The sequence below is a fragment of the Orbicella faveolata genome, unplaced genomic scaffold, assembly GCF_042242905.1.
Source record: "Orbicella faveolata isolate gen_17 unplaced genomic scaffold, um_ofav_v1 contig_15, whole genome shotgun sequence".
Taxonomy (NCBI): Eukaryota; Metazoa; Cnidaria; class Anthozoa; order Scleractinia; family Merulinidae; genus Orbicella; species Orbicella faveolata.
Window position 1 is genome coordinate 8,021,505 of NW_028301542.1, and position 14,637 is coordinate 8,036,141.

The window sequence follows — 14,637 nt, forward strand, 5'->3', positions numbered from 1 at the left end:
CACTGTAAGATCATGGAGGAGTGAATTGATGAAATTATCTTGTTTCCTTTGGACTACCTGTACTCGGTAAACTTACTAATGTTTACCAGCTATGTTGAGAGCAGTTTGGTGAGAAAATGACCACGCTTTTGGGACCATATTGTGACATATTGTGTTAATGGTAACGTAATAGAGTTCAAAGTAATAATAATAATAATAACAAAAAATTATGAACTTTACATTCTCTTGTGCCAGATGATTGACTTGATATGAAGAAAATTCCATGTGAGAAATGTTCGCACGATTACACTTGTCAAAAATAACAGGTTGACACTTCAGTGGCTGACCATTTTAAAAGCACCTAGACAGGCGTTAGCTGCCTTCTACAAGTTTATTAAAATGATATGAAACAAGTAACAGGCAAGAAGTTTAATTACAAAGTATTTTTTGTCGGTGCTTTAATATTTTCTTCTTGTTTTTTAACCGAAACATTAAAGGAAAACAACTCCATGTGAACGATGTTCAAATGAATACACTTGCCAACAATAACTGGTTGACACCCCAAGGGTTGACCATTTTATAAGCGCATAAACGGGCAGTACCTCCCTCTCATAATGACTCAAGTACCTTTCGGAAAATGTAATTGCAAAAGATTTTTTGCTTTTGGTTTTGATTAGGAGTCCTCTTTATCCAAAGTTTATAATTATCTTCCAGAGATATTTTCAAGGGAGAAATAAAAACTTCGGTGGGTTGAATTTTTGACCTTCCAGAAATACTCCTAGTGTCCACTGTTTGCGCAGTAAGATCTTACAGGGGAGAATGAGATCATACTGTTTCATTTGAGATACTCGATAAACTGACTTAATGTTCACCAGCTGTGTGGAGAGCGGTTTAATCGATAAAACCGCCGTGCTTTTGATGTCATATTGCAACTTTTTCTCAACCGAATCATTTAAGGTCAACCCTGAAGCTAACGGAAATTAAGGAAAATCAAAATAAGTTAAAAATTCTTTACTTTTCCTCAGGTTATCGAATTTGATATAATGAATTCTTTAATTCCACTTGTAGAATTCCGTGTTTTCAATAACAATAATAATAATAATAATAATAATAATATTAATAAATTTCAAAACTATAACAAAATTCTCGATCCTGATTGGCAATCAGCAACCCGATTTCAGCATTAATTGGACGGTGTACGCGTCATGCTTGTAATTGGACATTGTAGTAGGACAGTACGCGTCATGCCTGTGTAATTAGAGTACGCGTCATTTTGCGCGCGCTGTTGCGGTGCACTTTGTTGAGTAAACTGCTGTGTTTTCAGTAACGACGTTTTAAAATCGTTCAGCGATCAATCGATGGTTTGTTCGTTTCTCGAATTTCGTCATAGTTTTGATTAATTGGTAACAGGACATCGTGTCGTCCAGCTCAGTCTGTAATCATACTCGCGATTAACAAATCGGACTAGCACTCCCGCTTCGCGGTCGTCCGATTTTGTTAATCACTGGTATGATTGCAGACCGAATTGGATTCCACTCAGTCCTATTACCATTATTAACTAAATGTGATTAATGTTCGCACGATCACACTTGTCAAAAATAATTAGTCGCTACCTAAAGGTGATTTCCATGTAATTCAACGAAAAAGTGCGGTTCAGTACGATAGACATGAAAGGGCTGTTCTTCGTGAAAAAGGATTGTTTTGTTATTAAGGGTTCCTGGCTTATAATTGGTCCATGTGAGATTCTGGGTGTGACATTCAGGTTTAAAGCAGCATCGTCCACGCTGAGGTGCCATTCACCCTGGTGATTTGGAAGCGAGCACATCGAGAACAACAAGAGCTGTATAAGGCAGATATCTTACTTACGTCTACCATCATGGTAAGCGTTGCACAAGAAAAGGCATTTTTTTTTTCAATAATGAATTTATTCAACTGCTTATTATTAATTGGTGAATGATCTCAGATTTATCCCAGTTTCATCTCGCAGAGTGTAATTAAATGAAGATCAAGCTGCGAATGGAAGGCGCTGTAAATGGCACAAGTTCGTGGTTACAGGGGAAGGAAGAGGCCAGCCTTTCGAGAAAGTAAAAGTTGAGAAATCAGTGGTAAATCATTGTGGTTAGTTTTACGGCAGCCTTGCTTAGTTTTAGGAAAAGTTACATTTTGTCAGTAACAAGATTTAATACCGAGAATTCGTCTAAAGCCGTATTTCTTTCAGAAAATCGCAGCAGATAAATGGTCTATCTGTCTTTTCTTCGATTTTATGACCTTTAAGGCGACGCACTAAGAACATAGTGAGAAAGACTGCAGCAAGGCTTTCACAAATTTACTCTTATCCTTACCTAGAAATCGATACCTAAAATGTACCTACCGGTCGCTCTATTTCACTTGTGACAAGAATTTTAGGGCTACATGAAAGGTTTTGTTTCGTTCTGTTAAATAATTATGCCAATTCATAGACTCTATTTGCTATGTATTTCTTAGCCATGCAACATTTACCTGAAAACAAAGTTTTGATTACTTGAATTGGGTTATATCAGATTGAAGAACACTCCCTCTGTGGTGTGACCAGACTGTGAGTATCTAACCTCTCCATTTCTAGTTTATACAGTGATTTCCACTCCAAAAAAAAAAAAAAAAAAAAATGATTTCACTTTTTATTGCCACTAAACAAAATTGAATATCTTACTACGATAAGAGGTGGTTGCGTCGTCTTTTGTTTCAAAAGATATTCACTTGTTAAATTGGGGCTCAACCAAAGAACATTTCTACTGTCATTATCTTTCAGCACTATGTAACAGAGAAAAAACGTTCTGCATTGCATTTGAATAGTGCTTTTTCTCACGTCTTTGGTTTCTTGTTTGTTTTTTAGGGGAAAGCAGACTATGGACCTGGCGGTCATAGACGGCGGACCTCCGCCTTTTGCTTTCAATATCTTGACAGTAGTATTCGATTACGGCAACAGGGTATTCGCCAAATACCCAAAAGACATACCAGACTATTTCAAGCAGTCGTTTCCTAAGGGGTATTCCTGAGGGGTATTCCTGGGAAGGATGCATGACTTACGAAGACGGAGGCATTTGCACCGCCACAAATGACATAAAGTAAGTAAGCTGATGCCTCCCGATAAAAATATTTAAAGAAACTTTTTTGTTCCAGTCAAGTCACTTTAGTTTAATTTCTTGGTATTTTGTTGTCATTTTTTTCCCTTTCGGTACACTTTTAACTTCCTTATTCCTTTCTCCTTTTATATGGACTGCAATGTTAAGTGTGAACCACAGGTTTAACGTATTTTTCCAAAATAGTTCTCTCTGCGTATAACAAAAAGGAAGAATGTAAAAGAAATCGCCCCTGGTTTCATTTGATATCATGCATTAATTTTATTGCCAGCTATATGCTTGTAAAGGTCAAAGTGTTCCTTTTATCTTTGTATGGGAACACTGACTATGCCTCATTTCTTTTAATTTTATCAGAATGAAGTAAGACGTCGACAAACGTGACTGTTTTTTTCTATGAAATTCGTTTTGATGGGGTGAACTTTCCCGCCAATGGTCCAGTTATGCAGAAGAAGACCGTGAAATGGGAGCCATCCACGGAGAAAATGTATGTGCGTGATGGAGTGCTGAAGGGTGATGTTAACACGGCTCTGTTACTTGAAGGAGGTGGCCATTACCGATGTGACTTCAAAACTACTTACAAGTAAGATTTTTTTTTTTTTATTTACACTATGGGTTTAAGATATTGTTCACTCGCAATAAGGAATAAATGACGAAATTTCATCAACACATGAATAAGTTTTAGTGATCACTGTTAGAGAGGAATCAGTGACCGTAGCTCTGACTGCTGGATAATGAACAACTCATGTTGGGATTGGTGTTGACCACGACTTCAAAGCTATCTAAATCTCAAAGGCAAGATCCAATTATTTACCCAGGAAATAATCTTACCTTCAAGGAAGTTACCTGACTTTTGTCAGGATAGTCAACTTCGGAAACTGACAACAATAAGTGCGAGGAGTTTTCACTTTTGAAATAAAACGGTATTGTATTTGTTATATGCTGATCGATGCACCGAGCCTAATGTCACTAATTCGAGTTCATTTGCTCCTTTGCAGAGCTAAGAAGGTTGTCGAGTTGCCAGACTATCACTTTGTGGAGCATCGCATTGAGATTTTAAGCCACGACGAAGATTACAACAAGGTTAAGCTATATGAGCATACCGAAGCTCATTCTGAGCTGCCAAGGCGGGCTAGGTAAAGGCTTAACGAAAAGCCAAGACGACAACAAACAGATGAAAAGTTCTTTGTTTGTTTGTTTGTTTTTTTACGCGGAATAAGTGTTTGATACTTTCAATTCAAGGATTTCGTTTGGGATTCGATAAGCACTAGCTTTAAAGTCAAATTTAGTTAAAGATAGCTTCCATCTTTTGTGGCATAACAGTTGTAGTAAAATACAAGTAAGAAAACAATGGTGAAAATAAGCTTGTTGTCGAAACCAGGTTTTGTAGAGTGTTCTTATCATAAAGTACTGGCTTGTGAAAGATTTTGAATTGTTTTCCTTCCCCTTTTTTCACCCTTTTCTTTGTTTTAAACGGTAAAATGCGACAAGAATGGTTCAAGATTTAAAAAGTGTTTATGGACGGTTGCGCGATTCTCTACGTGATCTGTAATTACTGATAATGGATTTGACGCATTGTGGCCCGTCCATTTTGGGACATCATGGCTCGGTTCTGAAACCTATACTTACGAATATGATTTAATTGATTTTCCAGCTCCAGTAAATGCATTAATTGAAGAACTCCAGGAAATAACGTTTTGATGTGTCCTTTATATATCTGACCGGATTCGCAAAAACATAGCCATAGAATTTGACTTGTCACTAATAATCTTGCCACAATTCTGTCCTTGAGCTAGCTTTCCACGAGGCTGGTAGCTCAAATAGCAGCAAATAACTCTCCTGTATGCCTTTTGAGGCCAGGAAGACTAAATTCACCGTCTTTTCGTTGAATCATGAATTGTACAATTTAATTAAGAGTGCTTTTAACATGAAATTGGAGTCTAAATCAACACGAACGTAAAGATATCAAAAGCGCGGCGGAGAGCCAATCTATTGCTTTCTAAAGGCCTGCATCGTCCTAAATGGACTGAACAAGAGCTTCCTACATCGAGAATCGACTGAAATTCAAACAAACTAGGCCATAGTTAGCAGTAAGCGAACACTCCACATGTTGTCGTTACGTCAATTATCGCCCGGAAACCACGCAAATAAATTTCTTCCGCGCTAGCGAATCACAGACAGTTCTGATACTTAGCTAAGCCGAGAACGCCTAAAATTGATAAAACAAGGAAATTCTATTCACGATCAGCGCTTGAACTGATGTTCTTCTCTCTGCTCGTGGCCATGTTTTGCTCGCAAATAACAATGTCCCGCATGTACTTCAATTTTGTCGAGCGTGGAATGGCACATCCAGATTTCAACAGATTTTTTTCTAAGTCTTTAGCTACATCAAAGTTCAGAGCAAATGACGCCAACAGCAGTTAGAGATGTCTAGTCCATTGCACGTCTAAGCCCTAAATCGATGTGGCTAAAGAGTTTTGCTGTCTAAAGCAAGCACAACATTATCGCCACAGGGCAAACGGCCTACCGTTAGGGGACTAAATGTGACCCGTACAGTTTACACATCTCCTCAGGCCCGCCTCACGTACGATAATGGACGACGCTTACTAGCAAATCCTGAGACTTCGGCCTTTTTTGGACTTAGTGATGTCCTCGGGCAGACTTCCTTTAGACAGCAAATACAGAACGCTAATCGGTCGCTCCTTGTCAGAGTCACCGCGCGAACTGAATTCAGACAAGTGTAGCCTGGGCTAAACTTAACGCAAATTGAAAAGGTGGCCCAAGCTTGTAAATGAGCGCCCGTTGTAAAAACATTAGTACAGATAGTACTCAGGTTACGTAGGAGTCCAAATAATTTATAAGGATTTGTATGCGAAAAACCGTAACATATTGGAGCCTAAAACTACGAAGGAGTATGAATAAAACTACACCTACTTCGCTTCAAGTGCGTGTCTCCTTGTTTCTCGTGAAGTTTCTAGGCACATAAGCCGTTATTGAAGATTATTACAGAAGTTATTGATTGATCCTGGACTCTGCTCCAATTTCAAAACAAAAAAAGAAAACACCGACCTTTTACTCCAACTTTAGCTTGAAAAAAATGAACACGACTGATAACAAACCTAGGATGTGATAACTAGTTTGACTTTTCAGAGGTCGCGTGCCAAGGGCTCTAAACCATCTAGTGTTCACTTAACTATATGCGAAGCACTTTAGCCATAAAAATGGCTGCGCTTTTGATGCCATACTTTGACTCTTTCTTAAACGAAACATTGAGGTTTAACAGTAACGTAATGAATAGTGTAACTTACTTATGTTATTGCACAGTATTACATAAGTTATTAAAGTTATTACAGTAATTATATAGCTGCATCAAAATCCAATATTGCCAACAGATCTATTTTTGCCAACCGTCCAAATCTAAAATAAATTGGATATGTTGTTGCTCGAACGTTTAGTTAAGCTTTGAACAAACTGTCCAATTTGAGAAAAATCTGGATACTTTGCATCAACCAATCAAATGTCAAGATAAATAAAAGAACCAACTATTGGCCAATCAGGTTGCAGCTATTATCACTGCCATCAAACGTCAGCGAGCGAGTTTTATTATGTTTTTGATAATGGCGAAATTTGCCGACTCTTCTCTCTACCTTTTTGACGTCTCAAACTTTCAAATTGAGTCTTCAGCTAGGTTTCCAGAGATAGATGCTACTGACTGATTTACTAGAGATGAGGAAGAATAATCAGAACAAGAACACCCAAAGAAGCACAAAAACCTGGGTTAAAGTTGCGTAACCTGTGGCGTGCCGAGCGAAGCGAAGTGAGAGAACTTGGGGAGACTCCCGAAGACGAGCTTGCGACGTTCTTTGCCGATTTTATGCAAAGATAAGAAAGCAAAACGGAGATGAATACGAGCCAGATAGCCTTGCTGTTATGCAAGGTTCCTTAGCCCACCATCTAAAGAACAACTGCAAGCTGTTTATATAATTACAGCATACTACGAGACCGCAATTCAAGTACTTTAGAGGGTCAAATATTTGCCTTGTTCATCTGTTTTTGGTTGCTATATAATTAATAGGTAATAGGACTACATGCTCATCCAATTTGGAAATAATTGGATGAGAAAAATACCTCGGACTGCCAAATTGGACTCGACCTACGGCCTCGTCCAATTTGGCAGTCCTCGGCATTTTTCTCATCCAATTATTTCCAAATTGGACATCATGAAGTCCTATTACATATACTAAGTTATATAAGAACAAATACAAGGCGAAGTTGAGAAAATAAATATATGACGACGCACTGTCGCGCAGGGCCGGTCGATGATCAAAACTGAATTTAGATTTATTTTCTCCAGAAATATTTAATACAACACAGGTGGCCCAAGCTGGTAAATGAGCGCCCCTTGTAAAAGCATTGGTACAGATAGTACTCAGGTTACACAACAATTTTATAAGGATTTGTATGAGAAAAACGGTTATATTTTGGAGCCTAAAAATACGAAAGAGTATGAATAAAACTAATCCTACTTCGCTTCAAGTGTGTGTTTCCTTGTTTCTCGTGAGGTTTCTAGGCACATAAGTTATTGAAGAGTATTACAGAAGTTATTGAATGATCCTGGACTTTGCTGCAATGTCAAAAAATTAAAAAAAAACACCGACCTTGCTTTCCAATCTTAGCTTGAAAAAAATGAGCACGACTGATAACAAACCTAGGATGTGACAACTAGTTTGATTTAAAACTACTGAGCCAGTTTGAGATTATGATTGACTGATTGACTGATTATGTCGCTGAAACAGACAGATCTTACATTACGACTGATAAGGCTTCGTTCGTACTTCGTAATATTATTTATTTTAAAAAAAACTCTTTCAACACGACGCCGGTTTTTTTTTTTGTTTTTTTGTTTTTTTTTTTTTGTGGAGAGCAGGTAAAGGCGAGGTGCAATGCCAACACGTGCAAACCGACGAGAGGGACGCTCACATTGCCAAATGTCGGCCCAACACGAAGCCATATGTTAAGGCCGTGGAGTTTTTGTCAGGCGAGATAATCCTTACAGCTTATCCTTGTGGGATGTTTCTCAGTCGTGCGTTGTAACTCCGTACCTCTTATAAACTGATGTGACCGAAAGCTATCGAGCTTAGAGTAATTTTGTTGATAAATAGTTTCACCATAGACCTACATGTACCCCTCCAGGCGGTATTTCGAATAGCTATAGCTACTTTTAATTGAGGGCTAAGGACTTTCAACGTTGCAGAAATACTTTTAGTGTTCAGTGTTCGCACTGTAAGATCTTGCAAGGGAGAATGAAATTATCCTTTTTCCTCTGGGCTATCCGATAAACTTACTAATTTTCACCAGCCATGCGAAAAGCAGTTTAGTCGTGAAAGTAACCGCGTTTTGGAGGCCATGTTGTGACTCTCTCTAATTATACTAACTTTATTATTTGATAAAAATTTAATTCAAAAGTCACAATTGATAAAAGATACAATAAAAGGTTACATAATAAGAGATGGTAAGGCTACCTGGTGTTGAGCTGGCCGATTGACTTTCTTCTCTTACACGATAGAGCGGTTTTCAATTGAGTGTCGTAAAACCAAAACCAAAACAAATTACTTACCAATTAGACTACTCAGCTCATCTCAAACCGTGGTAAAACTAAAACCAAAGTAATTGTCTGATTACGTTCGACACTCAATTGAAAACCACCCTATTATGTAATAAACCGCTAACACGATTACACTTGCGAAAAATAGTTAGTTGCCATCCCAAGAGCTGACCATTTTAAAAGCACTTGGAGACGCGCTGACTTTTCAGGGGAGTCAAGGCAAGGACGTTACAGAAATGTTAGAAAAACTTGGTGTGTTCACTGGTTGTACTCAAGGTTACTCGATAAACTTTCTAGTGTGACTTTTTCTTATTATGAAGATTAACGCTAACGAAAAGAAGGATATAAGTTATATAAGTTATTGTAGAGTATTACATAAGTTCTTAAATACAATAACTTATAAGAAAGGATGTATCTCTGCTCCATTTTCAACTCTCGGTGTAAAAAAGACACTTATTAGACTGATTGATTAAAAAGCCAGGATGTAATGCCTAGTTTAATTTAAATCTGCTAAGCCAAATTAGACTGGTTGAATAACTGATTACGTCGAAGAAACAGGCAGATCTTATATATAGTCGTGAAAATATATCAACTCTTTGTTAACCGAAGCAATCATACGAAGGTTAACCCTAATGCTAACGGAAATGAAAATCAAGATAACAGTATCTTTACTTGATGATAAGATGAGTTATGTAATTCCATATGAAAAAGCCCTTCTTTAAAGTTGCAGACAATTCTCCTGTACTTTTTGAATTCGCCGTTAATTCTAACGACTCACCTGCATACGAGCCAAGTGGCCCATCAGGCCGGAGCTTATCCCGGTTTGCAGAAATTGATAAACACGAACTTAAACTTACATAAACCGATTATACAACAATACGAAAAACGCCAAAAAAAAAATAATAATAGAAAGGAAAATACGAGATCACTTACAAGATCTCTACGGCACTCCGGAACTGACAATGACTGAATACAGCTAGAAAACTACGACGCTTTAAAACGGAATTTTGAAGCAAAAGAATAGACTTGGCGAGGTTACGTGATAAACAATAGAAGATTACCTAACACGACGTGAAAAAACTAATTTACATTTAAAACCGCACGAAAAAGTACGCAAAAATTAGCCTATAACAACAAAGACAAAAACAAAAAAGAAAAGACGCCCAAAAACGGAAAAATTTAACTCTTGTGGCTACAAAAGTAATTCCATTAATGTTTGCATCATTACACTTGTTAGTCGATACCCCAAAGTGATTTTCATATCTCAAACTCATTAATTATTGATGTCGTTGTTACCCAACCAAAACGCCTCATTCTGGTAAGGTGGATGAGTTTAGAAACCCAATAAAAAAAAACGAGTTGAAAACCGCAAGTGCTTGGAAACGATTTCAAACCCGTATGTAAAATGGTTCTCAATCCGCATATTCATAGAGCAAGACCATCACATGAAGATGAACAACTTTATTTAATCACACAGAGTTACAATACACTTTAAAGCAAGCTTATTTACTGCTGACATTGAATGTAACGGTACAGTTGTTAAAGTCCCCAAAACAGAAAGAGCTATTCTTTTCTAAATTAAATTCTCCCTCATTTATTGTGACCTTGTCGTTTGGTTCCGTCTCAACCTTCCTTATACACTTCGGCCCTAAAGTGGAACTTACATGGGAAACAACTTTCTCCTCCGGTTTTTATATTGGGTAGACTTTGGAATAGCGCTGGTCACACAAGTTTCCTCTTCTTAAGCTAGTTTAGGAGGTCTAAATCTGTACTCTGCCATCTGCATTGCGAAGCAACGTGCTCGCTCAGAAGTCACAGACAGTTAGGTAACAACGTGGCATTGAATGCAAATGAAATAACACCACAGACCAGCAAGCAGCAAGTAGGCGACAGGTTCACATTCCACGTCTCAAATAAAACATATTTAATGTCACAAAACTTATTGTAATGATAATTTCTGCAAATTTTCTTTGATGAAGAAGTAATTTCAAAAACTCGTGCTTCGGGTTTCAACAGGTTTCCAAACGCTCGAAAACAATAAAACCAAATGTTTTCTCGCCTTTGGAAACCGGTGAACAAACCCGAAGCACGAGTTTTTGAAATAGTACGTGAACAACGAAAACGTGTGGCTTGGTATGATAGACATCAAAGGGTTGCTGTTTGTTACAATGGGTTGTTGTTTGTTACATTAGGGTTCCTAGCTTATAATTGATTCAATTTTGGGTGTGACATTCAGGTTTAAAACAGCATCCTCAGTGCTGAGGTCTCATTCACCCCGGTGATTTGGAAGAGAGCAGATCGAAAACAACAAGAGCTGTATTAGGCTAAAATCTTACTTGCGTCTACCATCATGGTAAGTGTTGCACGTTTCATTTACTCTACTGCTTATTCTGAACTGGTGACTGATGTCAGACTGATTCCAATCTCTTTCCGCAGAGTGTGATTAAACCAGAAATGAAAATCAAGCTGCGTATGGACGGTGCTGTAAACGGGCACAAGTTCGTCATTACAGGGGAAGGAAGTGGCCAGCCCTTCGAGTAAGTAAAAGTTTGCAAATGTTTAATCATTGTGGTCAGTTTTACGGCACCCTTGCTTCGAGCATTGCTTAGTTTTTTTTCCATTGAACATATGTAATATCGAGAATACGTCTAAAGCCGTATTTTAATCAGGATATCGCAGCAGATACAGGGTTTATCTCTCTTTCCTTCGATTTTACGACCCTTGAGGTTACCGTAGCCCTTTTTAAGAGTTGTCTTGCGTCCAAGCAATGTTGCGCGTCCAGTTTAAACTGTAGACACCTAAGCCCCTGGTGGGACCAGACTGTTAAGTGTCTAGTTATTTAATCTTTCCATACCTAGTTTATCAGGTAATTCCCGCCTTGTTTCTGAGTTGTTTTCTTTTCCCCTGTTTCTCTTTCTTTGCCACATAGTAAAGTTGGTCGTCGCGTCATTTGTGTCAGAGTATGCACCGTAAAAGTGCGCACTATTCAAAAGAATGAGCAACCAATTAACTCGGTCAAAGGGAACTTCCTGTAATGTTTGCGTATAGATAATAGAGGGAATGATAATGAAACCTGGCGAAGTTCTTTCTTTTATGTTTTTGTCAACTATTTTGGGGGGTTGACCTCGCACAAAACCTGGCGGTTATATGTGCTCACACAACTAACCAAGAGAAGCATTGCGATTGTAGTGTACACAATCAATGAGCATTAAACCAAAGATGGGCGGGGTCAAGGACCTTCCAACATAAATCTTAGCCAGTTTGTTTGTTTCCTTGATGTTTACCGACCTACCTAACCATTTCCCTCTATTCAAGTTTCTATAGTTTGGTGGTGTAAAAGAAAGCCACTAAATATTTACCAGGAAAGCAATAATCGTACGGTTCTGAAACTTTGAGGTCAGACCGTCATAGTCAAAAGTAAATATTCACTTGTTTAATAAGGGCTTTATATAGTAACAGAATGCTGTTGATGAGAATTTTAGAACTATTCTTCGATTGTCATCAATGAACCAAAGTAGAGAAGTCTATCCGGCGTCATTATCCAAGGACGTTGTAACAGAGAAACAAACAAAAAAAATCTGCGCTGCATATGAACAGTTCCTTTTTTTTACGTTTTTGGTTTCTTGTTTGTGTTTTAGGGGAAAACAGACTATCACCCTGACAGTCGTAGATGGCGGACCTCTGCCTTTCGCTTTTGATATCTTGACAACAGCATTCGATTACGGCAACAGAGTATTCGCCAAATACCCAAAAGACATCCCAGACTATTTCAAGCAGTCGTTTCCTGAGGGGTTTTCTTGGGAACGAAGCATGACTTACGAAGACGGGGGCATTTGCATCGCCACAAATGACATAAAGTAAGTAAGATGTAGAGCTGATGGCTCTCGCTAAGAAGATTTATAGGAAATTTATAGGAACCAGCACAAAAAATTATTACGTGATACTTCCGTCGGAGAATTGCCATGCAAATTGTCATCCCAAGTTGGAGTATTCTGAAATTCTATCTACAAATCTTCGGAGCGATTGCGGTTTAGTTCAGCTTCACATTCCCTGTAGAATGAGTATGCTTCATCAATTAATTATTGCAAGATCGTGGAAACAGTCTTCCAGAGTTTAGAATCTGAAGAAGTTTGCACGATAAATGTGCAATAGATCTAAACAACTTATATGGTAAAATCGCAAATAAAAAGTCATTTCATCGACATACTACGGAAATTCTTCACTACTCTTCACTATCTACTCCTCTTCTCTTCAGTTCAAAACTGGCGCCAATATCCTTGTTTGACGTCACTAGCGCCAGTCGCCGTTGCCTTCGGTCGTGTGCTGAGTAATCCCGACTTAATAAATTCATAACAAAAATTGCGGTTTTAACCAACAACACAACTGGTTGTGGCAATTTGTTCTATGCAATATAAAATTTAATCCCGCTAAAAATATTTTTTGGGGTTATATAAACTTTAAGGCATTTTTCCAAAATAGTTCTCTCTGTGTATCATAAAAGGGAAGAAAAAATTCGCCACTGGTTTTATCTGGTATCGTCTATTAAATTACATTGCTAACTATGTCCGTAAATGACGAAGTCTTCCTTTTATCTTTGCATGGTAACACTGACTATCTTTTATTTCTTTTTTATCAGAATGAAGAAAGACGTCGACAACTGTGACTGTTTTTTCTATGAAATTCGATTTGATGGGGTGAACTTTCCTGCCAATGGTCCAGTTGTGCAGAAGAAGACCGTGAAATGGGAACCATGCACTGAGGAAATATATGTGCGTGATGGAGTGCTGAAGGGTGATGTTAACATGGCTCTGTTGCTTGAAGGAGGTGGCCATTACCGATGTGACTTAAAAACTACTTTCAAGTAAGTTTTTCTTTTTTATTATGCGTTTAAGATGTTGATGACTTGCAATAAGGAGACATGAATAAGTTCATCAAGACATCAATAAGTTTTAGTGGTCACTGTTATAGTGAAATCAGTGACCTTAGCTGCGACTTCTAGATTAGACATGCCCCATGTGGGGATTGGTGTTGAACACTCCAAAAATATCTGAACCGCAAACACAAGATCACAAGTTAGTTATCCAGTGAACAACCTTACCTAGGAGGGAATATGTATCTTTTGTCAGGATAGTAAAGTTCGGAAGGTGGCAAGGATCAGGCTACAGTAGTAGTTTGCACTTTTAAAACAGTATTGTATTTGTTATATGCTGATACACTCAACCCAGTGTCACTAATTCGAGTTCCTTTGCTTCTTTGCATGCAGAGCTAAGAAGGTTGTCCAGATGCCAGACTATCACTTTGTCAATCACCGACTTGAGATAACATGGCATGACAAGGATTACGACAATGTTAAGCTGGATGAGCATGCAGAAGCTCATTCTGGGCTGCCAAGGCAGACCAAGTAAAGGCTTAACGAAAAGCCAAGACGACAAAGAGTACAAGAAAGTATATATATATATATATATATATAATTTCAATTCAAAGGCATTTCACTCGGAATTAGTATTTGATACGTTCAATTCAAGAATTTATTTTGGGATTTGCTAAGCACTAGCTTCATTGTTAAATTAAGTTAAAGACGGTTTAACATTTTTTCCGTATTACAACATAGACAAAGACGTCTTAAACCCAGTAGTGGTCAAGTACAAGTAAGAAAACTGTGGTGAGAATAAACTTGTAGTCGAAGCCAGGTTTTGCAGAGTTTCTTCTCATAGAGTAGTGGTTTTGGAAAGATTTTGAATTTTTCCTCCCCCTTCATCGCACCTTAAATTTTTTTGGTTTAAAACGGTAAAGTACAACAGGAATCACACACTCTTTCCTTTCTTTCTTTCCTTTTTAAACTTGGGAAATATGATTTTCCCGAGTTGTAGTGGTGAAGCGATTTCACTCCATCACTCCTTCACTGGGTCACTTCCTGTTAGACATTTTAAACCTCGG

General features: G+C 38.0%; 1 protein-coding gene and 1 pseudogene across 2 annotated transcripts; both read left to right on the top strand.

Moving 5' to 3' along the window:
• The first annotated feature begins 3,471 nt into the window (after positions 1–3,471).
• On the top strand, positions 3,472–4,235 carry LOC149113381 (GFP-like fluorescent chromoprotein cFP484 pseudogene; annotated as a pseudogene).
• A 6,720-nt stretch (positions 4,236–10,955) lies between these two features.
• Positions 10,956–14,385, top strand: LOC149113382 (GFP-like fluorescent chromoprotein cFP484). 2 transcript variants are annotated; one of them, XM_089288269.1, is made up of 5 exons: positions 10,956–11,053; positions 11,137–11,237; positions 12,339–12,557; positions 13,337–13,561; positions 13,964–14,385. In XM_089288269.1, exons 1-5 carry the CDS (start codon positions 11,051–11,053, stop codon positions 14,103–14,105), a joined length of 690 nt encoding a protein of 229 aa, XP_089144395.1. In that variant the 5' UTR covers positions 10,956–11,050; the 3' UTR covers positions 14,106–14,385. The 2 variants fall into 2 exon arrangements, with proteins under 2 accessions (XP_089144395.1, XP_089144394.1); XM_089288268.1 differs by lacking the exons at positions 10,956–11,053; positions 11,137–11,237 and having other exon boundaries at positions 12,190–12,557.
• Positions 14,386–14,637: the final 252 nt, after the last annotated feature.

Coding starts and splice junctions, on each gene's coding strand:
- LOC149113382 (XM_089288268.1), top strand. CDS start 12,205: ATGAACCAAAGTAGAGAAGTCTATCCGGCGTCATTATCCAAGGACGTT. Junction 12,558..13,336: donor ATCGCCACAAATGACATAAA/GTAAGTAAGATG, acceptor CTTTTTTATCAG/AATGAAGAAAGACGTCGACA. Junction 13,562..13,963: donor GACTTAAAAACTACTTTCAA/GTAAGTTTTTCT, acceptor CTTTGCATGCAG/AGCTAAGAAGGTTGTCCAGA.